Source organism: Odocoileus virginianus, chromosome 10 (genome assembly GCF_023699985.2).
Source record: "Odocoileus virginianus isolate 20LAN1187 ecotype Illinois chromosome 10, Ovbor_1.2, whole genome shotgun sequence".
NCBI lineage: Eukaryota > Metazoa > Chordata > Mammalia > Artiodactyla > Cervidae > Odocoileus > Odocoileus virginianus.
The window spans coordinates 29,944,144-29,972,116 of NC_069683.1; the positions used below are offsets into that span (position 1 = coordinate 29,944,144).

General features: G+C 45.2%; 1 protein-coding gene across 2 annotated transcripts in view; it reads left to right on the forward strand.

The window, feature by feature from the left end:
- The window catches only part of CLPB (ClpB family mitochondrial disaggregase), a 148,914-nt gene that overhangs the window by 23,275 nt on the left and 97,666 nt on the right, over positions 1-27,973 (forward strand). For both annotated transcript variants that reach the window (XM_070473296.1, XM_070473297.1), the window contains exon 3: positions 11,138-11,224. In XM_070473296.1, the coding sequence (XP_070329397.1) occupies positions 11,138-11,224 (87 nt within the window). The remainder of the gene's footprint in view (positions 1-11,137; positions 11,225-27,973) is intronic.

The following is a 27,973-nucleotide window of genomic DNA, read 5'->3' on the forward strand; positions in this document are numbered from 1 at the left end:
GCAATGTGTGATTCCAGTTTTGATCCTGGCTTATATCTGAGTCTGGGGTGGAGGGTAGATTGCTATAAAGCATATTGTTTGGATAATTGAGGAAATTTGAATATGAGTCATGTATTAGATAAAAATATTTTGTCAATGTTAAAATGTACCAAATTTGATCATTATTGGTTAGTGCTTTGTAAGAGAATGTCCTCATACTAGGAAGTACGTCCTGAAATATTTGGGAATAAAGGGGTATGATGTCTGAAACAAATTCTCATGTAGTCTAGGAAAAAACCGAAAGAAAAGGAGTGAGGTAAAATGTAATGAGAATCTGAGTGAAGGATATACCTGAGTTTTGTGTGTGTGCACGCTTTTTTTTAACTGCTGTGTGAATTTGAAATAATTTCAAAATAAAAAGTTAAAAAAAAATAATCTATGCACTTTAATGTGTGCCAAGTTCTTGCTATAAACTATAAGAAAGATGGGACAAAGAATGGTTCCCCCCCGGCTTTGGCTTTTATTATTTTTAATCCAGCAGTATTCAGTGAAGTTCTGATACAGCTCCTCCACTGTGTGCCTTTGAACACATAGAACAGTGGTAATGATGATAGTTAACACTAGAAGTACACATACGTTTTTGGTTACCTCAGTTACCAGACTGATAAGGTGGGATGCCTGAGGTTCAGAGGTTAACATGACCTGCTGACAGTCACACAGTCTGGAAGAGACGTGCGGGCTTATATCCGCATCAGGCTGTTCCAAGGCGGGTGCTTTCTGAGCCTGTGTTTGTGTATCTATAAAAAGAAAGGATTGGATAGACTCATCTCAGCACATCCTTCTTTACATTCGGAAACTTGAAAACTTTATACGAAAAGAAGTTAACTGGTTATGAAGCATGCAGATACATCACGCACTGCATCTTATTTGTTATCAGTGCTGCGTAAGTGACACTGTGTAAGCTCCCCCTCACTGCCCATTCACTGCCCTCTGGAGTAGTCCAGCTATGGCAGTGCTGGGATGGGCCGCCTCACCGGGAATGAGAGCACCTGGAGAGATTCCTAGGGGCCAAGCCCTGAGCCACGCTTGAAAGAGAGTGTTCAGTTCAAGGATTGAAAGCAAAAGATGCCAGAAAGGCCCCATCCCGTGTCTGTGGAGTTGTAGCACTGGGACCTGCCTGGAATTGTCTCACCCGTGCTGGGTTTTGAGAGCTGCCTTTCCTCCCTCTCCCCACCCCTCCCAGCCCAGGCCAACCGGTGGATAAGGCACAGATGGAGGCTGCGTGTGGATTCTAGCCCCAGGCACCTTGCCTCTGCTCAGATAGCAGGGCCTGGTGCTGTTATTACTGTAAACAGGACCTTCTGTGAGGCTCCAGCCAGGGCCCTGTTGCCCAGATAGCAATCATGATTGAGTCTGCATGGCTCACTGCTTCCAGGCCTCTGGTGCAGGTGGGACAGGGCTCCCCACCCTTCAAGCCCCTCCCCAGCTGCAGCTGAGGGCAGTTCTTGTGAAGGGTCCGGAAATGAGTTGGAACAATACACGATTGAAGTTCACTGGCCGTTTTGTATTGATTGGTCATAAAGAAGAAGGAAGAAAAACCAAGTGGTACCTCCCTCCCCTGAGTAGAAGAGCTGATCAAGCCAGAATAGCTCAAAACTGCCCTGTATCCCTGTCTGGGACTCCCTCTCTCCAATAAACAGCAAACCTGAGGAGTTCTCTCTTTGGAAGTCATGCTGGTGCCTGTGACTGCTAGGAGTTCAGTTCTCAACTTCTTTGATGCTATTGATATTTTGAATCCTAAGACTTTAGGTTCTGGCAGGGACTTGAGAAATCATTTAATTCAGTTCCCTTATTTTACCACAGAGAAAAGTGAGGCCCACAGAGACAGATTTGTCCAGGTCACACAGCTAGTTGTTGAGAGAGCCATGACTGAAGCCCATGGTCTCCAGCCCCAGGCCTGTGTCTAAGTGTCCTCAGCCCTGAGAGTGAGAAGCCATGCCTACAACCTTCCACTTTTATGCAGGAGCCTGAGTTCTTGGGAAAGACAGGCATATGAGTATAAGGGAGAGGTCTATGTGGGCATTTTGTAGAATGCCACATGCATTCATTTGTCTAGCCCCTGAGCCACTGTGCCAGCACCAGGAGTCAAGAAACAAGGCATTTCTAGGGAGTGATGCTGACTACTGGGAATGTGGGGCAGGGAAACTGACAGCTGTAGATATGGGTTAGTATAAGCCAAGGCTATCTTTTTTTTTTCCCCCATTTATTTTTATTCGTTGGAGGCTAATTACTTTACAGTATTGTTTTGCCATACATTGACATGAATCAGCCATGGATTTACATGTGTTCGCCATCCCAATCCCCCCCTCCCGCCTCCCTCTCCATCCCATCCCTCTGGCTCTTCCCAGTGCACCAGCCCTGAGCACCCGTCTCATGCATCCAACCTGGGCTGGTGATCTCTTTCACCCTTGATAGTATACTTGTTTCAGTGCTGTTCTCTTTGAACATCCCACCCTCGCCTTCCCCCACAGAGTCCAAAAGTCTGTTATGTACATCTGTGTCTCTTCTGTTTTGCATATAGGGTTATCGTTACCATCTTTTAAAATTCCATATATATGCATTAGTATACTGTATTGGTCTTTATCTTTCTGGCTTACTTCACTCTGTATAATGGGCTCCAGTTTCATCCATCTCATTAGAACTGATTCAAATGAATTCTATTTAATGGCTGAGTAATATTCCATGGTGTATATGTACCACAGCTTTCTCGTCCATTTGTCTGCTGATGGGCATCTAGGTTGCTTCCATGTCCTGGCTATTATAAACAGTGCTGCAATGAACATTGGGGTGCACGTGTCTCTTTCAGATCTGGTTTCCTCGGTGTGTATGCCCAGGAGTGGAATTGCTGGGTCATATGGCAATTCTATTTCCAGTTTTTTAAGGAATCTCCACACTGTTCTCCATAGTGGCTGTACTAGTTTGCATTCCCACCAAAAGTGTAAGAGGGTTCCCTTTTCTCCACACCCTCTCCAGCATTAATTGCTTGTAGACTTTTGGATAGCAGCCATTCTGACTGGCGTGTAATGGTGTCTCATTGTGGTTTTAATTTGTGTTTCTCTGATAATGAGTGATATTGAGCATCTTTTCATGTGTTTGTTAGCCATCTGTATGTCTTCTTTGGAGAAATGTCCGTTTAGATCTTTGGCCCATTTTTTGATTGGGTCATTTATTTTTCTGGAATTGAGCTGCAGGAGTTGCTTGTATATTTTTGAGATTAATCCTTTGTCTGTTTTTTCATTTGTTATTATTTTCTCCCATTCTGAAGGCCAAGGCTATCTTAGGGAAGACTTCTGGGGGGAAGAAGGGGCAAGTCTTTCTTTTTCTTTTTTAAAGTGATTCCTTTTTTCAAATGGTTTTTTTTATTGGAGTATAGTTGGTTTGCAATGTGTTAGTTTCTGCTGTATAGTGAGGCGAGTCGGATATACGTATTTTTTCAGATTGCTTTCCCTGCAGGCCATTATAGAGCATTGAGTAGTGTTCCCTGTGCTATGCAACAGGCTCTTCTTAGTTATCTAGTGTACGTATAGTGTGTGTATGTGTCAGTGTCAGTCTCCCCTGCTGCCTTTCCCCCTTGGTGACCATGTTTGTTTTCTACATCCGTGACTTGATTTCTATATATTTTTTTTTTTTTTTGGTTGTGCTGGGTCCTTGTTGCTGCGAGGCTAGTTTCTCTAGCCTCAGTGAGCAGGGGCTGCTCTTTGTTGGGGTGCCTTCTCGTTGCAGTGGCTAGTCCTGCTGCAAAGCCCAGGTTCTAGGTGTGCGGGTTTCAGTGGTTGCCACACTGCAGCTTGGGGGCTCCACAGTTGGAGCTCTCGACTCTAGAGTGCATGCTTGGTAGTTGTAGTGCACAGGCTTAGTAGTCACGTGGCAGGTGGAATCTTCCCGGACCAGGGATCAAACCCTTGTCTCCTACATCGGCAGGCGGATTTTTTTTACCATTGAGCCACCAGGGAAGCCCTTGATTTCTGCTTTGTAAATAGGTTCATTTGTATCTTTTTTTTTTAGATTCCACATGTAAGTGATATTACATATTTATGTTTCTCTGTCTGCCTTGCTTCATTCAGTATAACAGTCTCTAGTTCCAAAGTTTTTCTTCTCCTAAGAAATTTTTTTTTTTTAAGGAGTAATAGTATATTCATTGTTATAAAAAAAACAGCAGCAAAACTTCTAACAATAGAGAAGCATTCACAGCAGGAAGTGAAAGTTTGACTCCCTTCCCCAGCTGAGGCAACCGCTGCTGCCTGTTTGGCCCAGAGCCTTCAGGACTCTCCTGAAGATAGATGGGAGAGTTGCTTCTTTTTTCTCCCCACCTTGATTCGTTACTCTCCTGTGGAAATCATCAGCTTTTGGGCTGCTATTGTTCAGTCATCCAGTCGTGTCCGACTCTTTGTGACCCCACGGACTGCAGCACAACAAGCCTCCCCGTCCCTCACCATCTCCCAGAGTTTGCCCAAGTTCATGTTCATTGCATTGGTGATGCCATCCAGCCGTCTTATCCTCTGATGCCCTCTTCTCCTTCTGCCCTCAATCATTTCCAGCATCAGGGACTTTTCCAATGAGTCAGCAGTTCACATCTGATGACCAAAAGACTGGAGCTTCAGCTTCAGCGTCAGTCCTTCCAGTGAGTAGTCAGTGTTGATTTCCCTTAAGATTGACTGGTTTGATCTCTTTGCTGTCCAGAAGACTCTCAGGTGTCTTCTCCGGCACCACAGTTTGAAGGCATCAATTCTTTGGTGTTAATCTTCTTTATGGTCCAGCTCTAACCGTCGTACATGACCACTGGGAAGACCATAGCCTTGACTCTATGGACCTTTATCGGCAGAATGTTTCTTCTTTTCAACACACTGTCTAGGTTTGTCCTGCCAAAAAGCAGGAAACCTTTATTCTACCATTGCCCTTGCTTGGGAATTTGAGACCATCCTACCAATCCACAGAAAATTTGGAGCACTTATATTCTAAGTTCTGTGTACACCTTGGATATATCATCTAGTTTACTGTTACTTCCATAAAATGGGGTGGATACTCATTAGAAAATGATGATAACAATAAAATAGGTCCTTCCATTTGTACAGTGCTTTATTGCATACCAAGTGCTTTTATAATATTTTTGTCTCAACATTTCTTCATGGTGCCCCTGCGTGACATACGGAGTAGGGCTGGTGGCATCCTCTCCCTTTTTTATTTTTATTTTTTCCTCTCCCTTTTTTAACAGTTGTGGAACAGGCTCAGAGAGCATGAGCTGTCACTCAGATGATACCAAACGAGATTCGGAGAGGTTGAGTCACTCGTTTGTCCATGGCTGCCCACCATGAATTCCAGCTCGTGTACAGCTCCCAGGCAGTAAAGCGGGGCAGGAAAATAAATGCCTGCGTGTGAACCGAGGGGTCTCTCATTTATTTTCATGCCCTGCACTACTGCTTGGGAGTTGTACACGGGCTGGAATTCAGCTCTGGACTGCTAGTGTGGTTTCCTCTCCATCATCTCCCCTGGGTCACCCCCAATTAGTGTCACCCACCACTGCCCTGCCAAGCAGGAGACCTAGTTCATTAGGGAAGGGCCTCCATAAGTCTGGAGTGCGCCCAGAAAGGCCTGCGGTGCCCACCCCCACTCCTCAGCCCCCGGCCACAGGCTGCTCTGCCCTGAGTGGCAACCTGCATTAAGCATTCCACTCATCATCTCAGGGATGATGGAATCCTAACCTTTTCGGAGACACCGTGCTCTGTCACAAGCATTGCTCTTTTTAAAAAAGATTAATTCACTTGCCGCATTTTGTCCGTTGGTGAAAATCACAGGGGAGAGCAAGGGTGGCTTTCTCAGGCCTCAGAGGCCCTTTCAGCTGCTCTCAGCAGGCATCCACCCGCCCAGCTGTCCCAGGACTTTGAAATGACTGCCTGCTGGGCATTCACTTGCAAAGCAACAAAATGAAATGGAGGAGACCTGGGTTTGTGAAATCCCAACTTTTGGGGCTGCTCTGCACCCTGAGGGAAGTAGGGGAGGGGCCCATTCAGCTCTGAAAGGGGAAAAGTTGTTTGGAGTTGGGGTCACTTGTGGTTTTTGTTTCTTCTGGTCCTTCCTTGAGTCACCAGGTGCCATCACTCCTTATGGAGTCCTGCCTTGTGGTATCTCTTTTAATCCTTATAACCACCTTGCACAGTAGGGATTAATAGCCCCAGTGTCACAGCTAATAAGTGACAGAACCAGAATCTAAACTCTAGCCTTTGGACTCCAGGACCGTTGCAGTAGATTTACCTCCTAGGAATGATCCCTCAGGTTTACAGAACCCTTTCCCTCAGATTTCAGTACTTGTGTGTGTGTGTGTGTGTGTGTGTGTGTGTGCACTCAGTTGTGTCTGACCCTTTGCAACCCCGTGGACTGTAGCCCACCAGGCTCCTCTGTCCATGGAGTGGGCATGTAAAGAGACTGAGGCTCAGAGGATAATATATCTTTCTTGGGGTGTCAGGAGGTGGCAGAACTAGAACTTGAATGCAGATCTTCTGCCCTGTGCTCTTTCTACTCTGCTCATTGAAAGGATAGGAAGTTTGGAGAAGCCTTCTCTCCCAGCATTTTCTCCTCTTAAAAGAAAACCCTGCAATGTACAGAAAAAGGAAACCTCAGCATGCTAATATGCATACAACAAGTATCTCCAAATTGTTGCTAATCAGAGACATGCAGATTAAAAGGATAGCATGAAATCCCTTTATACCTATTGCACTTGCAGTGATTAGAAAGTTGGCTGCTGCCAAGTGTCCGCGGTACACAGGAATGCCCCTGTTCTGCTGGTGAGAGGGTAGATGGAACAGCTGTCCTGAGGAGGATCCTGGTGCTATTTAGTCAAATCAAGTGGTGTAAACCCCATAACCCAGGTATCACACTCTGAGTACATGCCTTGAGAAAAGACTCACACAGGTCCAAAAGGGCATATGCAACAGGATGTTCTTTGAATGTTGCTTTTGATGACCAAGAGATGAATGTTACCTGGATGGGTATGCCTGGGAGAACAGAGAGGGAATATCTCTGATGGATGTGCTGTGGAGAATTAAGTTGCAATTTAAAATGGAATTATTATATCCTTAGCAATGTGAACATATTTTAAAATGCAGTTATTTGTGGGAAAAAGTAATAAATACACACATGCATGTTAAAAAAAGGAAAGAAAACCCTGCTTGGCTTAGGTCTTGGGAAAGAAAGAATTTCTGACTTGTCTCCTCAGTAGCGAGCATCAGCCAGGCACAGAGTAAGTGTGTGCATGTTTGTTGAATAAATGAACAAAAGAGTGCTTGGAGCTGGCCTGGCTAAACTACCCAGGTCATCCAGTATGACCCTGTCTTAGAATCCCGAGTTACTTGCCAATTTGCCACTACCAACTTGAGGCCACATCGCTTAGTTCCATCACAGAGATGGAAACAGGTTAGGGTGACAGGCAAAAACCACTCTGTAATGAGTACCTGCTATATGCCAGGTACTGAGTTGGGATCCCTGCAAGTCAGAGATTGTTGTCCCTACCTGATAGGTGAGAAAATTGAGACTCAGAATTTATTTGTTCAGCATTATCTAGCTGGACTAGAATTTGAATCCATGTCTGACTTACTCCAGAGCCTTCTATTCACCTTTTTATTACACTACACTCAGCCCTTAAGGAGAAGGCAATGGCATCCCACTCCAGTACTCTTGCCTGGAAAAATCCCGTGGATGGAGGAGCCTGGTAGGCTACAGTCCATGGGGTCGCGAAGAGTCGGACATGACTGCAGCGACTTCCCTTTCACTTTTCACTTTCCTGCATTGGAGAAGGAAATGGCAACCCACTCCAGTGTTCTTTCCTGGAGAATCCCAGGGACGGAGGAGCCTGGTGGGCTTCCGTCTATGGGGTCACACAGAGTCGGACACGACTGAAGCAACTTAGCAGCAGCAGCAGCAGCATTCCTTAAGGGGCCGGAAGAGGAAGCATCTCAAACTTTTTTCTTCAGCACTGCCTCCAGAAGAGTGTTGCTTCCAGAATTCTCAGGCCCAGGCAGGGAAACGCGGGTCACTGACCCAATTAAGGTATAAAGGGTCTGGCTTCATTGAGTTTCTTCTGTCCACTCCTGCATTAGCTCGTCTCCCTTGGTCTATGTTACAGCAGCTTCCAAAGTGGTCTCCTTGTCCCTGTTTTCTACTCTGTCTCCTTTCAGACTCAGCTTGCTTAAGCTATTAGGTTAATTCTTTAATTTCTTTTACCCCAAACTTCAGTGACAACCCCACTTGCCTATGGTGAGCCTCTAAGGAATGGCAAATAGGTTTCCTGTTATTGATGGTGGCTAATTGGAGCCAGTGTTGAGGAGGCTCTTTCAAGGGCTCCATGCAAAGAGCTGCTAAGAGAGATTTGTGATTTCTGACTCAAATGCAGGAGCCCAGGACCACATGCCAGGCATTTGTCAACCCTTTAGATTGGTTTTTTGATGTAGGGTCCACTATTGATTTCCTGAGGACCTATGAACCTCTGGACATTGTATGTAAAGAAAGTTTTATGTTGTTTTTGAATGTGTGTGCACCTGTGCACTTTTTTGGAAAGGATCATCAGCTTTGATCATATTCTCAGAGGAGTCCATGGCTCAAAAAGGTTTATGCCCACTGCCTTGTCCTCCTAGCTTGGCTTTTGAGACCCTCTGATAGGCCCTTAATCTCTTGGCAGCTGCCTGTTTCTGTGCTGTTAACTGTCACATGGATGGATCTGCCTGGTGGTCTGTTTGAGTATGCCTTCTCATCACTTCCCTGCTTCTAAACAGTATCTTGTGCCTTTTGCCTTTACTGGCATGTATTTCCTCCTCCTCCTCTAAATTGTTCCTGTTCTTCAAGACAGAGTTCAGGTCTTTCCCTCAGAAACCTCTGATTTGCTTCAGCCCTTCCTGATTTTCTAGTCTTGTGGACTGGGGGCCAGAAACATGAAGCCAGCCAGCCAGAATCACAGTTAAAATCAGAACTCCAGTCTCTCAGTTCTCAGAACTTTGTGCTGTCCACGGCACCACTTGGCCTGCTGAACAAGGGAAGGTTTTGTCCAAAAAGAGATTTTTGTCTCAGAATATTATCCCTAGGGTTCTTAGCCTCTTTAACATTTTTTACTATGGACACTTATTTCTGCATAAAAGATGCTTAACAGTATGTAGTAAGATAAGAGGCCAAGGATTTTGCCCAGAAGAAACCTTTCAAATTAGAGGTGAGAGAAGGAGGGTTTCCCAACCTCCTCTCTCGACACTTTACCCTCACACTTCATACCTCGGTTGTGCAAGACCTCTCTCAGGGCTTCATATAACCCATGCTGCCTTCTACTCTGGTCGAGAGGCTTTACCTCTGCCTGAAACACTCCTCCCCTGCCTTGCCCGCTTTTGTCTGGCTAACTCTGTTATCATCACTTCCTCTGAGAGGCCTGATGGATCATTAAGACTTGGTTAGATTCCCTGGTTGTACACTTGCAACCTGCAGCCCCTTTTCCTAGCACTCATCAGATGTGTGGTGATGTGCTTGCTGGTCTGTCGCCCCTCAGACTTTAACTGCCTGTGTCAATGTCTGCAAAGGCAGGGAACAAATGAGTGAACAGATGAGTTCACAGGCTGAGTGAACAAATGAGTACATGTTGTGTCTCTTCATCCTTCCAAGCCTTCATCACCTGCTTACTTCAACAGCACAGACGTTAGAGTTGGCTTAGTCCAGAGAGGCAGCTACTACAGTTTATGGCAAAAGAATGGAGCTAGGACTCAACCCCAAACATCTGGACTTTTTGCCAGGGCCCTTTTGTCTGGAACCCACTGATGAGTAGACAGCCTCACAGTTCCCCCAAACACCCATTCCTAATAAGCAGCTCCTTCCTTGTTGGTGAAATGCTCTTGACTGTTGGTCTCCCCCTTTCCTGGCCTCCTACAACACTTCTGGTGGGAGACCACACACTATAGGCTTTGGTTTCCTGTTATCCTGAGTCCTCCCTCCACAACTAAATTCCCTAGAACAAACCCCCTGTGTTCACCATACCCCCATTCCAGAATTCAGCACAGGATCAAGTGCATATCATGCTGATTTGTTGGAGTCTATTCAGTCTTTTGTCTTCCATGTTACATGGAGCCAGGTTCAGTATAGAGGAGGGGTGATGAGGTGAGAAGAGTTCAGGCTTCAGAGCCATTGTTGACTTGGGTTCCAGTCACAGGATTGCCCCTTACCTAGCTTAGTGACCTTTATCGATCATTTCACCTCACTGAACCTGTTACCTCATCCATGAAAAGAGATTAACATCATCAGCTCCTTAAGCGTGTGTGAAGAGTGAATGGAGAGAATGTATACAAAGTTCCCAGGCAGTTCCTGCTTGTGGGAGGTGCTCAGTAAGAGTTGGTTCTCTTTACTCTCCTTCTCTCTGTCTACCCCCACATTATAGGGTCCCCTGCTACCAGGACCTAAAATACCCAGACTTTTAGGGGTATGGTTAAAACCTCATGCTTGTTCATTTATCCAACAGCTGCTGAGCTGCTACCCACATGCTAGGCACTTACATATCCAGTCAAGTAGGTTCACATGGACTTTCCTAGAAACCTCATCTAGCATTTCTAACACTCTTTCCATCTTTCCTTGGGTTCAAAGAGTTCCAATTCCAAACAGCCACCATACAGATAAACTTGAGAAGTGGGATCCTTCTCTAAACTGGTAGCTACATAGATGAGAAGTGTTGTCGAACATTTGGTGCTAAGCATGGAGAAATTCTAAGGACAGAGATCTGTGGACTGGATGAGTCAGGAGAGCCTTGTTGAGGGAGAGTCCCTGAAGCCAGGATTGTATCCCATGAAAGTAGGATTAAAATAGGCAGAGAGTCAGGGAGAGAGCATTCTGGATAGAGAGAAGGCACATTCTTTCCTTGGAAGGCTGGAAGGATAAGAGTGGAGGCAGACTCATTTAAGGGAAGAGAGAGAGGAAGAGGAAGCGTAGAGTCAGGGGATAGTGACCAGAGGAGCTGGGATGGGTATTTGGTTCTCAGAGGTCCATAACTATTTCCAAATCCATCTAGTCCCTGTTGATTTTTCATGTCTTCCACTCTTATGTCCATGATAAACCATACACTGAAAATATTTCTGTCTCTCTCCAGACTATTGTCGGAAGGTGCAGATGTCAATGCAAGGCACAAACTTGGCTGGACAGCACTGATGGTGGCAGCCATCAACCGAAACAACAGGTGAGAGATCTCCTTCCACCCTCCCTTTGCCAGAACTCTGCAGACCATTATCCTGAACCTTCTCCTACCCTTGGCCTGTCCCCCTGCTGTCTTCTCCAGAGGCAGGGAAATGGCCTCAGCCTAAGGGACTGTTCTTCACCTGGTGCAATGGAACATTCAGGAGATGTGGAGTGGGAAGCTCTAGCTCTGGATCCCAGCTCCATCATTCACTGACTTTGTGACCGTAGGTGAGTCGTTTGCTTTACCGAAGCAACAAAATGTTTGAGAAGCCTGTTGTTAGGGATTAAGTATACATGTTCAAGTTATCATCATGATTCCGCGATCATATCTTTTCATGTTGAGCAGTCCGCAGTCACTGTCCCCAGCAAGGGCTTCTTTGGGCTGTTCCTTTGGAAGTTCTGATAGAAATTAGGGAAGGTGGGGTGTCTGCCCTCTCATTGCAGGCTCTGCTATTTCCCTGCCCGCTCCCCTAGTGCCCCAGCATGCGGCTGTTGGGTTAAGGTTGAAATAGTCTACTTTGTACAGAGAGTGAGCTCTACTACTCAACAGCCATCCACATGATACGTATTAATTTTGCCACTGAGACAACTGAAGCCCAAAGAGGCAGAGTGATTTGTCTGAGGTCACATAGATAGCATTTAGAACCTGGTCTGGCTGCCTGCAGAGTTTGTTTTATTGTAACTCACTGCTGCCTCCCTCTGCCAGATCCCAGGCTCAGGCAGGATGCTTTGAGTCTCTAGTTGTGATTGTGCAAAAGAACTGACTGAAAAAGCAGAAAAATATGCTTTCAAAGAAGGCAGACTGGGCACTTCAGTAGCAGCCACTGATATTGATCGTGGGAGGTGCCAATTTTCATTTTCCCTTCAACCAGATCTTTAAGGCTTTTATCTGCCAGTACCAACCACCTTTGTGAGAGTCATAAAGGTGGGAGAAATCAACCAAACTGGGACTTTATAATGTCGAGGTGGCACTGCCTCAGACTGGCTGAGAGACTTAGCTGTGCTGAGCTAGTTCTCTCTTCTCTGCTCCTCTGTCATGAACTTGATCTCAGCACTCTGTCTCCTTATTTGCCTCTTTAGCTCCAAGCACATAGTCTTTAAAAGAAAAATTGATGTAAACAGGCTCTACAAGTCAGAGCCTAGTGTCCAGTTCTGGTTCCGACCCTTGGTTGAATTTCAAAATTCTGTGGACACCTAGTTTCTTCACCTGAAAGCAACTATTTCTGCAAACATTTGGTAGATAACTCCTCTGAGCCAGGCTCTGTGTTAGTCACTGGGGAATCAGAGGCCTTGGGAGTTCATGGTCTCATGTGGAAAAGATAGGCAGGTAGAGAAGCAGAGTATAGTATAATCAGTGATGTCAGAGCAGTGTGGACAGGATGTTATCAAAGCGGAGAGGGTGAGAGGACTGAGTCTGACAGAAGAGCAGATGGATTCTCACTGTATTCTTGTGAGAGTCAGATGAGATAATGTATGTGCCACAGGTTACAAGTGGTGAGATGTCATTCTCTGCTGCTAGACCTGTCCACACACAATCACATGCGTTTGTTCTACCTCTGATAACCTGACTCCCCTGCCTCCAGCCCCTCCCACCAGTCTTTCCCAGCTTGCAGGTATCTCTATCTGCAAGAGATAACCAGGGGTGGAGAAAAGGGAGGGGGTGTGAGCCCTTCTGTGTGTGATATTTTCAGCGTTGATACAGGATAGGAAGTAACACTGTATTTAAGAGCAATGCCAGTCATTGAGCAGATTGCTCATAGATGTGCTTTGAGGACACTTCTCTCTCAATCTAATGAGTTGTTGGTTTAACTGATTGCTCTTTCTTTATCCAGGGCCATTAGCAAATCAGTGACGCTCACTGAGCAAAGTGAGAGTGTTGGTTTGTATTTACTTGGTTCCTGGGACTAATTACTGGTGTTTTAAGCTTCTATTTTATGCCCTCCTCTTCCTTCCAGTACCCAACAAGCCCAGATTTTTACAGAAAACAGCATACTTTCAGGTTAGATTTATTTATTCATATCACAAAAATTGTTCAGTAACTTCTCTTTACCAGGCACTGTTCTTGATAGACAAATATCCCTGTCCTCAAAGAGCTTATTTCTGTACAAGTGGTGGTCCTTGGGTAGAAAGAGACAGAAACAAACAATATACAGTAAATTCAGTGCACAAGTAAACTATATAATATGTTAGAAGATAAGAAGTGCTAATGGGAAAAAAGGAAAAGTAGAATCTGGTATGCCAGGAATATACTGCTCAGGGTGGATAGGCCACATTCCTAAGGTACTGTGGGAATGGTCTTGAAGGATTATTGTGTCCATCCCAGCACAATCTGCCAATGTTTTTCCGTGTTAGAAGTATGCTGATCCTCATCTTATCAGTCACCAAACCAGGAATCACACTGTCCAGGCCTGAAATGCCAGCACCTTTGAATTGGCTTTGTATCAAGCAAGAGTAGAGGGGCAGCACCCTGGGATTCAAGGCAGAAAACAGAGAACCTTTACCTCCTTTCCAGTGTTGGCAGCCCACAAGCTCACGGGAGATATCCTGAGAAAAGCCCAGTCGTTTCACCCTCCACTGCCTTTAGTGCCTGGCTGCTTAATGTGTTAAGTCCTTGGGGATATGAACACGATAGTCTCTATCCTTAAGGAGATAACTTCTTGTGAACTTTTATATATACATATATGTGTATATATATATGTGTGTGTGTGTGTGTGTGTGTGTACTTATTATTTAATTTAGAATGGAGAAAGTGTTATTTAGTTTTGAATAGAAAATATAGTGCTATAGAACAAAGAAAATCATTTATCCCCTCCTTTTATTTCCAAAAAGGGTTTGAGGTGACTTAAATTCAAATACAAACATAGATGTACACAGGAGAGTTAAAATTGGATCAAGATCAGAAATCATATTGGTAAAAGGAAAGATAATTCTATCAGGATTGAACTTGAGATTTTCTTTTCCAGAAATAGGTTTGTTGTTTTTTTAAAAATAATATAGAGAAGCAAGGAGCCATCAGCTGAATTTCCTCTATCTAGAAACCAGTCACTATATATCTATATCTGTGTGTGTCTAATTTTACATAAATGGGACCAGGCTGTACTCTCTGTAAGTCAGGTAACTTGTGGAATAGAGTATGAATTTAGTTAGAAGTTTCCTGACCAAGCAAAAAAGGATACAGAGAATTTTGGTTCTTCAGGAGAGAGGAACTTGGTTCTGATGTACGTTTTTATTATCATGTTAGGCATCTAGCAACTTAAAAAAAAAAAACTATACTGTGTTAGGTGCTGATGTGCTAGGCTAGAGGGCCTTCAGATACTAAGCATCCCAGCCTTTGCCTTAAGAAGCTTACTTGGACTGCTAACATCAAGGACTTGAGCATTGTGATGGCCATTGTCTTCACTAGCCGTCCTGCCAAAGATTTACCAACATTCTGCTCGGACAATCCTTTCACAAGCCTAGTAACAGCTTGGGTGTAGTATTGACTTGAGGAATAGTCGGCAGGGGCGGGCCCCTTCTCCACAGTGAGCCCTCCATAAGCCTCATGCCACAGGCACTTGTTTAGCCTAAATCTGGATGCCTCATTCCATGTTGCACTCTGACCCAGCCCAGTTAAAGGCTAAGCCACAGGGTCCGAGGATGACCACTGTAACTTAGCACAGCCTCTACTGGCTCGTGCAAATATACCCAGGCTTCAGCTAAATTCAATTAGTTTTTCTTTAAGAACGGAAAGAAATCCAATTTAACTAAACATGGACAGACGGTGGAAGGCACTTTGATGTTACAACTTCTCAGTGATGCTTTACTTAGTCACAAGTTCATAAGCAAGAAGGCTTAATTACTTGGGAAAACACAGGATTAAAACTGGATACAATGGTAGAGTATCCGCTCTTGGGCAACTTGATTCGAACCCATGCACTGAGTTCGTGTGTGGTGCAAACTTTGATGTGCGCGGTGACAAGCTGGAAGTCATGACCCCCTCAGGGATGCTCCTTCAGATGGCATTTGCAGGATGTGTAGGCGGAGAGGCAGGGCCTGCCAGGCCTGTTTGCTCTACTTTGATGTCCAGGCAGCCACAGGCCCCACTGTTTGCTCTTTCACTGAGGGGTGGGTTGGGAGCCTCCTACCTTTCCCAGTGGACAATGGCCAGCGATGGAGTGTGACGACTGTTGACCATTCCAGGAGCCTGGCGGACCAGAACAAGGCTTTGGGAGGTGCCGAGCCTGGGGGGCCAAAAGCTGTTTATAGGACAGCCGTTTCTCCAAATGTAGCTTTCTTTAAAGCCCCGTGGTGGTCAGGTGCTCATCGTGGACGTACAAACGGTCTTGTGAGTTTTAATAGGTACTGAGTACTGCTTGACCCTTTGTCCAGTGGCACTAAGGTACTTGTCAATTGAAAGTTTGTCTTTTCTGTTTTCTTGATCAACATGTATGTGCAGGGGATCGTGGTTTGGAATTAAAATGGTACGATTTCTGATTCCTCAAAAAAGAAGCTGTCAAAACACGTCTGATAACAAAATTATCCAGAAGGTATAAAGAACTCTTGGACACATCAGTAATAAAAAGATAGCCCAGTTTTTAAAAGATAGGCAAAAGACTTGAGCAGACACTTCACCACAGAAGAGATTGATGGGAAATAAGTACATGAAAAATACAAAGCATTTAGGGAAATGCAAGTTAAAATCATGGTCAAATGCTATTCCCTTTGACCAAATACGTATTCCAATGACCAAAATTTTAAAAACTGACAGTACCAAGTGATGATAGTGATGCAGAACAATTGTCATAACTGCTGATATGAATGTGTAATGGAATAGCCACTTTGGAAAACATTTTAGCAATTTCTTATAGAGGCAAAATGTACATTGATCAAACAGCCCAGCAATACCAACTCCTAGATATTTGTCCATGAAAAATAAAAACATATCTACCTAGAGACCTGTATGCAAATATTTACAGTAACTTATTCATAATCCCCCAAAACTCAAAATCACCCAAATGTCCATCTTCTGATGAAAGGACAAATTATGGTACATCCATACAGTGGACCTCTCAGCACTGGAAAAAAAAAAAAAGGACTAACTTCTTGTACAGGTAACAACATGGTTGAATCTTGAAAGTCTCATGCTAAGTTAAAGCCAGACAATGAAAGCTACCTTCTGTATGATTCCATTTATATTACAGTCTGGTAGAGGCAATACTATAGGGACAGAACTCAAGTTAGTGGCTGCTAGCATTTAGGAGAACCCACTCCAGTGTTCTTGCCTGGAGAATCCCAGGGACAGGGGAGCCTGGTGGGCTGCTGTCTATGGGGTTGCACAGAGTCGGACACGACTGAAGTGACTTAGCAGCAGCAGCAGCAGCAGCAGCATTTAGGAGTGGGAGGAAGGACACAAAGGAACTTTTCGGGTGACGGAAATACTTTAGAGTATTAATTCTTAATTCTGGTGGTGGCCATACAACTCATCAAATTGTACATCTTAGAAGGATGCATTTTACTATGTGTAAATGATGCTTCAATAAACTGACGTTAAAAAAGTTTTTCAAATGCCACCATCTTTCTCTATATTTTCATTGTTAATTGTGACCTTTTGTGTACTGAGAATTCATGATTGTAGTGTTAAAATGAAAAAAATGAACCCATATTGTTTGTGGTCATTTAGAATGTTTTGAATCCTTATTGCTGATGTTATCTTACATTGGAATACTATATATTCTGATTATAGAGAGTGGAGTCACACAACTGATGAACAGTGATCAATTCACTTTGTCAGTGGTATATTGGCAGGCTTACAAAATGTCATAGGGTTCTTCATAGCAAGGAGAAAGAGCAGGGCTCAGGACTGGGAACTTGCCTCATCCTGTATCATTCTTGGGTTCTTTGTTCCTGGACTGACATCCAGGGAGGACCGCCTAAATAGTGTGGCCATTGGGGTGCTTCAGGAACCAAGGATCCTGAAAGGGTGGGGTGGTGGGGGGAGATTGAGATTTGAGCCCACTTGGGCTTGCTGGTTGCTTTGAAAGCCCCTGCCTCAGAGAAGGTGAGTCCACCAGACAGAGAAGGAAGCTCCAGCAGAACTGTTTGAAATTCCCCACAAGAGTCTCCCTCCCTCCTGCTTTTTCTCCTGGAGTACATTTCATCAGCATCGGAAGGACTGCTTCCCGGCACTGCCTTCCCTACTTGGCTGGGGTCCCTGAGGAGCTGAGCTAATGAGTGGATAACACGCATTTGCCAAGGCCTTCCTGGATGTGGTACCTGGGCTTTGTTAATTTTAAAATGCCGCCATCCTTGGCCAAAGACCATTTAATTCCCTCTCATAGCAGTCATTTATTTTTAGCATTGGCTTATTTTCCCTCCATCTTACTAAGGGAAGGGGGACATTATACCCTATCTTTAAGAACCCAGAAGCCCAAGCCAGATTCCTGACCCTCAGGAGAGGCTTTACAGGCCTCTCTGTGTGGCCGACAGCTCTGCAGGTGTTCTCTGAGCAGAGAACTGGTGCTGCTTTTGCAGCTGGCCCAGGGCAGCCTCCTTGGGAGGCTCTTCTTTGCTGGCTGGCCAGAGGCAGAGCAGGTAGAGCACCCTGGACCCATGCTTCAGCTTAGGTCTTTAGGAGGCCTGACAGTGTGGAGGTCTAGCCTGTCTTGGAGGCTTCCAGCCTCTTCCCAAGATTTCCAGCCTGTTCTCAGCCTGGCTGCTTGCTGCACAACGGTGCTTCCTTTGGCCCAGAGAGGCTGACTTTGTGTTGTCTGATCTCCTGACTGTAATGATGATGATGGTTGTGGTGTCTTCTGCGTGCCAGGCCCATGTCAAATACTTCCAGTATTGGCTGTGATCCTCACTGCAACCTTAAAAGGGATGGGTTATTATCCCTGTTTTACATTTAGAGAAAATGAAGTTCAGAGGTGCTCAAGCTTGTTACTGTTGAAAGGGAGAGCTGGGATTTGAAGCCAGGTACCTCTGAACCCCAAACCCTTTTTCTGTCCACTGGACGGCACTGCCCAGGTAGGGAAGATTCAGGATCAAAGCCATGTCAGGACCAGGTGTCAAGTCAACTCAGGCAAGGTTTCTTGACGACCCACTATGTGCTGGATGATTTTGAGAAATTTAAAAACCAACAAACTACTGTCCTTGTCTTCAGAGAAGAGATAAAACAAGCCCCCTTTAACTGTAGAATGAGGCAGAGGATGGTCATTACCCCAGAGAAGACCAACTTAGAGTGCTGGGGAGGGGGCGATCATGAAAGGAGGCCCTTTCACATGAGGTGGGACTTGAAAGATGGACAGGAGTTTGATCAGTAGAGGTGGAGAGTAGAAAGACAGCATTTTTGGAATACGGACCATTGTGAGCATAGGCTCCTAAAGGTAAGAAAGTAGGGATGTACCGGAGTTCATCGGAGGCACTGGCAGGGTCTGGAGACCAGCGAACGTAAAGGAAAGCCTTATCCAGCACAGGCCACGGTCCTTTCAGGCTGAGACTGTTCAGCATGTGGTGGTGTTGTGAGCTCGAGAGCTGAAAGACTGGGGTTCACATCCAGGCTCTTGCTCCTATTGTCTCTACAAATTCTTTCACTTACCTGTGATTGTTTCCTCAACCATGATACGGAGATAACAAGGTGAGCTACTTTTGAGTGTGTAAATGTATGTGAAAGTGTTTAGAATGATGCCTGCCACATAATAAGCACTGGAGAAGAGTTTGCTACTTTAGTTAATAGTAGTGTAGTAGTAGTGGTAGTGTCTTAATTGTTATTATGACTAACCCTGCTGTGGCTGATTGTGGGTGACCTCATGAAGTTAGTGAATTTCCTGCAAGTAGGCCTATCTTTGAGGGAGGTGGCGCTATTACTTGCCTCTCACCAGTGTCTCTTTTGTATGATGCAGAAGCAGTAGGGCTTTGGAAATTCTTTTTCTACTCCTTTTCATCTCAGAAGCCATGCCTAGAACACGGGACCCCAGACCAAAGCATTTTGATGTGAAGATGGCTATTGTCCCAGGTGGCCACCTGCGTGGTGAAGAACAGTTCCCAGTATTTCCCAGCAAGGAAGGGTGGCTGAGGGTGCTGGCCAGGTGCCCAGAATGCCAGCACTATGCCCCCAGAAAAGTGTGCCGTGCTTGACGTCTCTCCCACCGCTGCTGCTGTGGCTGATTATCTCTGAGTAACAAAGAGTCATTTCTAATCCCATTTAGAATCATTGCCTAAGATAATCCTGTTTCATAGTAATGATATTCCAATTCCAGCATGCACCCGTTTCTAGTTTGGCAGACACATGCCTTGACCTCAGGCCACCCAGGCACTACTCCTGGGGAAGCGATGCCAGCTCATTTGCCTAACTTGACAGTCTCAGGGTACCCACCCACTTTTCCACCGATGTATCCCATCCTGGGGTTCTGTGTTCAGGGCTGTCTACACCGAGAGGATCGGTTGGGACAAAAAGAGCACCCAGTGCTCATCCCCTTCAGCAGCCTGGGGAGGAGTGTTCCATTTCTAGGGACTGTGATGTGTGCTCCTGCACCTCCTCTCTAAAGACCTCAGACCCACTCTGTGCTACGAGCTGTGCTTATTAGGGCTGCCAGGCTGGTGGGTCGAGGATATACAGTAAATATCAGTAAATATGGTGAGTGTGCCTGGGATGCAGCAAGGTTTTGGCTGTCTCTCATGCTATCTGCGTGAATAAAATATGATGTAGCAAATAGTTTAGTCAAAACTAATGAATGGTGAGTGATCTGATTCATTGTTTTTATATGAATGGATATCAAGCTGGAAAGCAGACTGTACTTATGAACCACAGGGTTCTGTCCTATTCACTAGTCATATCACTAATTCTAATGAGACCACTGATAAATGACAACGAATTTGGCAAATTAAATGAAGCTGATATTTTGGGTGAAAGAATTGCGAATGTGAAAAAAGAACTCAATGGGATAGAGCAGTGGTTAAATCTGTGGTGATAAAAATTAATAGGGGGGATGAGTGTTTCAGTCTGCAGTTAAAACCAAGACCAACGGTAACATCCAGGGCAACCCAATTTAGCAGTTCTGGCAAGTAGAGCCCAGGAGCTGACTGCAGCCTCAGTGTGTGCACCAGCCGTGCAGTGTTAAGGCCTCAGAAGTGAATTGATAACAAATATTTACTGGCCTGTATTCTGCCCTGTGTGCAGGGGAACAGGTGGCCAGGCACAGTCCTTACTTTAGGGAGCACAGTCTAGATGTGTGTGGCAGAGTGGTGAGGGACAAGGGCTCCAGAAAAAGGACCTGAGTTTAAAACCTCGCTCTACCTCTTACCAACTGTTTCCTCATCGGCAGAGTAGGAACAATAATGGCACCTGCCTCAACATCATGTGGTTGCAAAGATTAAAATGCACTTAAGACAGCCTAGTACATAGTAAGTGTAGGAGCCCCAGCGTGCTCTTATGGATGATTTGCTTATGGAGAGCCTGGTCTAGCCCATACTGTGGAAAGAATCCCTAATAACCAGGGCCTGACCACTCTGGCCCATTGGTTTGGCGACCGAGTATTATGAACCACAGATTGAAAGGCATGTGTTTAGAACTAGGTGAAGAGTATGAAGTTGCCATTGTCCTGGAAACCCTGTAATGGATAGTCTTGGTTTGGTGGCCCACTTAACATGTTATGCCTTCCTTGAGCTTTCCCCAAATTATCTCACCTTGTCTGGGCCCACTATTGATTTTTGACCCTTGTCTATCTGAATCAGATTCCCTCTTATTAACACAGCTAGCTTTATGACTATCTGAAAATATCACTCTCCGTGTGCATAGTAAGGGCCCAGCAACTTTGGGATGTTAGGACAGACTAACGGATGGTCAGGTGGGTGAGAACCAGTGTGGTTTAGCGGAATGTGCACCAGACAGTAATGAATTTGAATCTTGGTTCCTGTGTTTATTTAACATGTATACTTGGACAGTTCATGTTATCTTGCTGAGCCTCAGTTTATTCATTTATAAAATTGACTGGCACCTCATTGCAAGTGGTTATAGTGATTTGGAATAGTAAATGTAAAAGCAAATGTAAAGTGCTCAACCCTCTATGGCTGCTTTATTATGATTACTGATCTTTGCCTTTTGAGGGAAGTAAATAAAATATCATCCTCATTCGAGAAAACTGGGACACGTTTTCTACACAGGTACCTTGCTTCCTACCTAATCTTTAGTTTATTTCCCAAGGAAGCTGACTTTAAAAAGAAAACTGCACCCCATCCTCCCAAAAGAGAAGAAAAGAAAACTGCCCTCCTGTTTCCCCACTACCCGCCCCCGCCCCAAGCTCATGCCCCCCCACCACAGGATTTCTAGATTCAACACGTGCCTTTGGCCGGCCACCCTGCTTTCCTGACCTCCCATAGACTGGCCAGTAGACTGAATGAGCCACAGCTCATTTGACTTCCAGCAAACCTCCTGAACTGTGACCTCTTTGCTTCCTCCCCTCACCGAGGTGTGCGCTGGGTTGAGAATAGGTCAACTCTTTGTCTTCTCCTTGGGACAGGGTGACCCTATGCTTGGATGTGGGGGGTAAAGGGGAGGGGGAGTCAGAGGAGCCTCTCCAGAAGCTCCACATTGTGTGGGGACGACCTGGAGCTGGGATCACTGCCCTTCTTGCTTCACCAGCTCCAGCTGCTCACCAGCCGTCTCTGACACGTGCCTGGCCTGGCCTAGGCCTCAGCTCACACCACAGGTTTCCTCCCTCTTTCCTAAACAGTGTGATGACCCAAAGCCCCTCCGGCCACTGAGAGCAGAAAGCCAATCGATGCAAGTGCCCTCTCGAGCTTTGTGATGCCCCACAGTCTTGAAAATGGGAGCTCATCAACGTCCATATGAGCCAGCTTCCTAAGGGTGCTTGCACCTCTAATCTAATTACAGCCTAATCAGCGAATTAAAACATGCCTCATGGGGGCTGTTGCTCCAAAGGGACTTCTGTGAGTCTCAGGAGCTGCCACTTAGAGACCACCCTCCGGTTCATTTCCTCATCTTTGTTTGGGAACTGCCTGGTGTAAGTTGGGAAGGGTCTGGTGCTCAGGAGAGGAAGATGGGGACGTTTTCCACAGCTAAGCTGCCTGCAGCGCAGTTTGGACCTTCAGGTGGGAGAAGGCTGGGAAGAGCTAAGACAGTTGCCTTCCACCTTTCTCCCTCGTTTCTTACCAAATGAATTATTTCATTTATTCATACAGTCATTCAGAAAGCATCTGTCAACCACTTATTGTGATCTAGGCGTTGGGCAAGAAGCTAGGAAAGAAGGTTGAGCCATGGCCCTTGCCCTGTGGTCTACAGGAAAGGTAAATAAAAATAGACAGGCAATCACAATATGATATGGTGAGTGGCACCTTCCACTTGAGTGAGAATTGGGTTCTCACCCGGGCATGCACCCGGGCTGAGAGTCAGAGAGGCCTCAGTTGAGGTAATGACTATGTCACGGAGGGGCCCTGAAGGTGAGTGACCACTAACCAGTTGAAGGGCAAGTGGGACAGCGGGGGGCACTCCCAGCAGGAGGGATATATTTGATGGTCTTTGGTGTACTTCAGGGAGTTCATTGTTTTCACTGGGCCCTTAACTCTTCAGCCCCCAAGATCACTAGATCAACATAGGAATTAGAAGTTCTGCAGTTGAAAGGCTCCCTGAAGGAATAAACTTTTAGAAGAAATGAGGGCGGGAAATCCGACCCTTTTTTAATTTTTTTAGTAATTTTATTTATTTATTTATTTATTTTTGGCTGTGCTGGGTCTTCATTGCTGCACAGGCTTTTCTCTAGTTGTGGTGTCCGAGCTTCTCATTGCAGTGGCTTCTTTTCTTGTGGAGCACAGGCTCTATGGCACCCAGGTTTCAATGGTTTCGGCTCACAGGCTTTAGAGCATAGGCTCAGTAGTTGTGGTGCCCGGGCTTTAGTTGCTCCGAGTCATGTGGGATCTTCCCAGATCAGGGATCAAACCCATGTCTTCTCCACTGGCAGATGGATTCTTTTTACCTACCGCTGAGCCACCAGGGACACCCCTCAACCCTTTTTTAAAGATCATCTATTATTGTGTCCAGCCTGTTGCTTCTAACTGCTGCATCATGTTTTATAGACCACATTTAACTCACTCGTTTCCTCAGTGATGGACACCTGAGTGCCTGCAACTCCCCACGCCACAAAAGGTGTGGGGACATCTCCCATGTTTGGACCTGTGTTAGAATTTCTCTGAGATATGTATACTCAGGAGCAAAGTGCTGGGTTATCGGGTCAGGTACTTTAATGTGACAAATATTACAAGATGACTTCTGGAATGGCTGCATCAGTCTGTCCCCAGGCAGTTCCTGAAGAATCCAAGATCCTCATGCCTTCACCAACACTGGGTACTTTTCAGCTTTCTCACTTTTGCCAGTATGTTGAATTTAAAGTGCTATCTCATTTTAAAATTTTCTTTACAGCAAGTCCTTGTTGGTTATCTGTTTTAAATACAGCAGTGTATGCATATTAACTCCAAATTCCCAATAAAGTGCTATCTCATTTAAAAATCTTTTCATTTCTCTATTTCTTCATATACTTAATCATCTTGTTTGTTTATTTCCTCCTCTGGGTGTTTTTGCCTCATTTTTCTGTGGGGCTTCCTGATCCTTGCCTTGTTGCTAAAACTTGAATTGAGGCAAGTCCTGCAGACTGTTAGCTACCTGGGGTTCCATAAAGGGACGTGAGAGGCAATATAGCTGAATGATAAGAACATGGACTTGGTAGCCAGACTGCCCTGGTTTGAATCCCACCTGTGCTGCTTACAACTGAGTGACCTTGGGCAGGATACTTACCCCTTGCGTTTCTGTTTGACCTCCCTCATAGGGTTGTTGTGAGGATTAAATGTTAGTATATATAAAGTGTTAATATTTAAAATAGTGCCTGGTGGGTAGGAAGTATATACAAATGCTAGCTCTTATTATTATACTGCTGTCTTCTTTCTACTTAGCTCCACTGTACCCTTGAGAAATTGAATACTTATACCAGCAGACAGTAAAAGAAAGTAGAAAACAGCTTTTAGCCTAGACTCAGAGTTCACCACTCCTAATCACTTGTGTAGCTCTTACCCAGGTCTTGGGTTCTGGACCTGCTTTCTCCTCCCTTCCTGAGGCCAGTCTTCAATACCTGACCATTTCTGACTAGTCAGATTTCCAAGCCTGCAGTACCCGCCAGCCCCTCAGCCTGGCTCGCTCAGTCCTGTTGCTCTTCCTCTGCCAGCCTGTCAGCTGGATACTATCCCTCACAACCTTCACCTTCAGCATTCACACAGCTCAGTCTTTTTGGTAAGTCAGCTCATTTGGGCAGAGATAAGACCAGAATAGATTGTGATGGACATACAGGAAGGCATGTACTGCTACCAGAGCCGAGTCACTAAAGGCTAACTCTAAACCGCCATCCTCTCGGGCTGCAGACATTCTCTGACTTTCCAGGTTAGTATTGGAAGTAGGGTATCTGGAGATTCTCTCTAGCCTTTGAAGTTGATACTGACATTGGTAGGCATGTCTTTCCACAGACTATTAGAGGCCAAGTTCTGAGCTGGCTGGGAGAATTGCTGATGTTTGTAAGCCTTTGCCCAGTGAGTGGAGTAGTCAGCATAGTTCCTTTGAGTGTGTTACAGAAAAACTTGAGTGAGTGGAATGGTGTGTACCCTGCCCCGTTTAATCCAGCTATTAAAACCATGAAGACCTAACCCATATTAGGTACTGCCCATTTGGCACCAGCTGTTGACATTTAAGGTAGTGATACCTAAACCCAAACCTCACGAGTTACAGCCATCATGCCAGCACCAGAACAAGAGTCGGCTGCAGTTATCCTTCGGTGGATCACCTTGAATAGCAGTGCCTGCCTCCCTTTGTACCATCAGATCCGGTAATCCCCTTGTCAGCCAGGTGGGCCAACTCACCATCTCTTCTACATCACCGTCTCCCAGATACATTTCTAAATTGGGGTGTTTGTTTCGGCTTCAGCAAAAACAAAAATGTCAAAGAGACAGAAATCTCTTCATTTCCAAAGTCTTCTCATTGCTGCTCCTGGTGTCTACTTCTTTTGTCTTCCCTTGGCCTCATACCAGTGTGTTTCTTGGTTTCTGGTTGTTGACTTGTTTTGTGTCTGCTGTTTGCCTCTGTCTCTAGTCCTTAGCATATGACCTGGCTTTTGACACTCGGCCTCACACCTCTGCTGCCTGGTCCCTGGCCCTTGGCTCTGTTTTGACTCTGAACTTCTTGGCACTCCCTGGGCCTGACCTGCTGCTCAACCTGTTCTCACCAGCCTTGCCCTAGGTTTCTCTTACCCGGCTGGCCTCCTAGCCGGTTTCTGCCCTGCTGCATCCCACAGGTCCACAAAGTTCTTTTTGTCTTCAAAGCTAACTATAGTCATGTAGTCCTTTAGCCTGATCTGGACTGATTTCTCCAAAAAAGACCTGATCCCCATGGAACTCTGGGTCAAATGCTTTTTAAGTTTGAGATGACTCTTACTTACTAGCTGTCTGATAAGCTGTTTGGTGCCACTCTGGACCACAGAACAGCCATGGTTCTTTTAGTCCTAGCTCTATCCCATCGAAGGGCTGCTGCCTTTTGCATTTATGAAAAGTGAAAGGAATCTTCTCCAAGGTTGCAGAATGAGTCACTTGCTTGGATGCTTACCCTCCTTGCCCTCCAAGTTTGTGAAGTGAATTGCCCGTTCCTTTTGATTGGGTTAGCAGCCCCAGGGCCTAGCCTCATCACTTTTCTCTCCCCATCCTACCAGACCACTGTCTGCCCCCTGGGGCCAAGGGTAGCATACTTGGTTGCTTGGGCACGTCTTGCAGCCTGCAAATTGGACAGATGGAATCAATACTCAGGAACCTGGAGAGGCCCAGGTAGCACAGTTAGTGACACTAAATGCCTAGAGGGACAGCCTGCCCTGGGAGGGGTTGTGATTGAATGGTGATTGGACACAGCAGCTGAGCATTAACCAAATTATGTCCCTTTGAGTTTAGATTGACAAATCCTCCTCACTTAAATTTTAAAACAAGCCAACTTGTGTAGAATATAGAAGAGCTGCCGCCTTAACACAGCACTATGGCAGCACGAGTGCTGGGGCTGATTAGATATAGATTTGGAGCCCACTTCAGCCTGTGTAATTATCACTAAGATTATATGGACACAGAGAAGAGAGCTCATATTTGTGGACTTCCTTTGATGTGCCAGGCACTGTAGAGTTTTTATTTCATAACTTAACGGGGTGCGGGGGGGGCATCATAATCCGTATTATTCTAGTAAGGAAATAGAGTTTCAGAGGTATAATAATTTGTCCAAGATCACAGTTAGTAGATGATAGTGCTTCCCTGTACTTGTTATAAAATGTCACCATCTTCCCTATTTGTGTGTCAGTTCATAAGTCTCTTGACTTTCCTACAGCCCAACCATAGGGTCAGGTACACAGTCATAATAACTAATGTCTGTTGAGCACTTATTATGTGTCATACACTATTAAAGCACATTTTATGCACTAACAGTCATATGAGCTAGATACTCTTAATATCTGATAATTATGATACAGAGTGATCTTCTGATTTCATCATTTGTTCTACATTTATTAGTTGTTCTACAGTAAAAAAAGAAAAAAGCTTTCCCTTCTTCCCCATTGACTATATGGACTCTTGGAATCTTAGTGTACAATGGGTGATAGTCAGTTAATGTCATTATTCATGTTGATGCTCATATTGACTCGGGTTTTTTTTAATTTATTTATTGATTTCTTTTTGGTTGCACTGGGTCTTTGTTGCTCTCCGTGGGCTTTCTCTAGTTGCGGTGAGCAGGGACTGCTCTTCGTTGCGTTGCATTGCAGTGCACAAGTTTCTCTTTGCAGTGGTTTCTCTTATTGTGGAGCACAGGCTCTAGATGCACAGGCTTCAGTAGTTGCAGCATTTGGTCTCAGTAATTTCAGCAAGTGGGCTTGTAGTTGTGGTGCACAGGCTTCAGTTGCTCTGAGGCATGTGGAATCTTCCGAGACCAGGGATCGAACCAATATCCCCTGCATTGGCAAGCAGATTCTTGTCCATTTTCCCCAGAGAAACCTATCTGTAGCATGGTCTCAGATTTTAAAGCCAACATTATAACCACTGTACCATACTGCATCCTTTGCCATGAGATATTCTTCTTACTGCCTGCAGTTAGTTTGCCCATCTCTTAACAGCCTTTTTGAACCCTCTTAACTTTTCATCTTCTGGGAAGTAGGAAGACTAATGACAGTCCTTTCCAAATTATTTGTAAACTGTATAAGTAAATTACAAAAAGACAGAAATGGTAGGGACCTAACAGAAGCAGAAGATATTAAGAACAGGTGGCAAGAATACACAGAAGAACTATACAAAAAAGATCTTCATGACCCAGATAACCACAATGGTATGATCACTCACCTAGAGCCAGACATCGTGGAATGCAAAGTCAAATGGACCTTAGGAAGCATCACTATGAACAGGGCTAGTGGAGGTGATGGAATTCCAGTTGAACTACTTCAGATCCTAAAAGATGGTGCTGTGAAAGTGCTGCACTCAATAGGCCAGCAAATTTGGAAAACTCAGCAGTGGCCACAGGACTGGAAAAGGTCAGTTTTCATTCCAATCCCAAAGAAAGTCAATGCCAAAGAATGTTCAAAGTACCACACAATTGCACTCATCTCACACACTAGTAAAGTAATGCTCAAAATTCTCCAAGCCAGGCTTCAACAGTACATGAGCTGAGAACTTCCAGATATTCAAGCTGGATTTAGAAAAGGCAGAG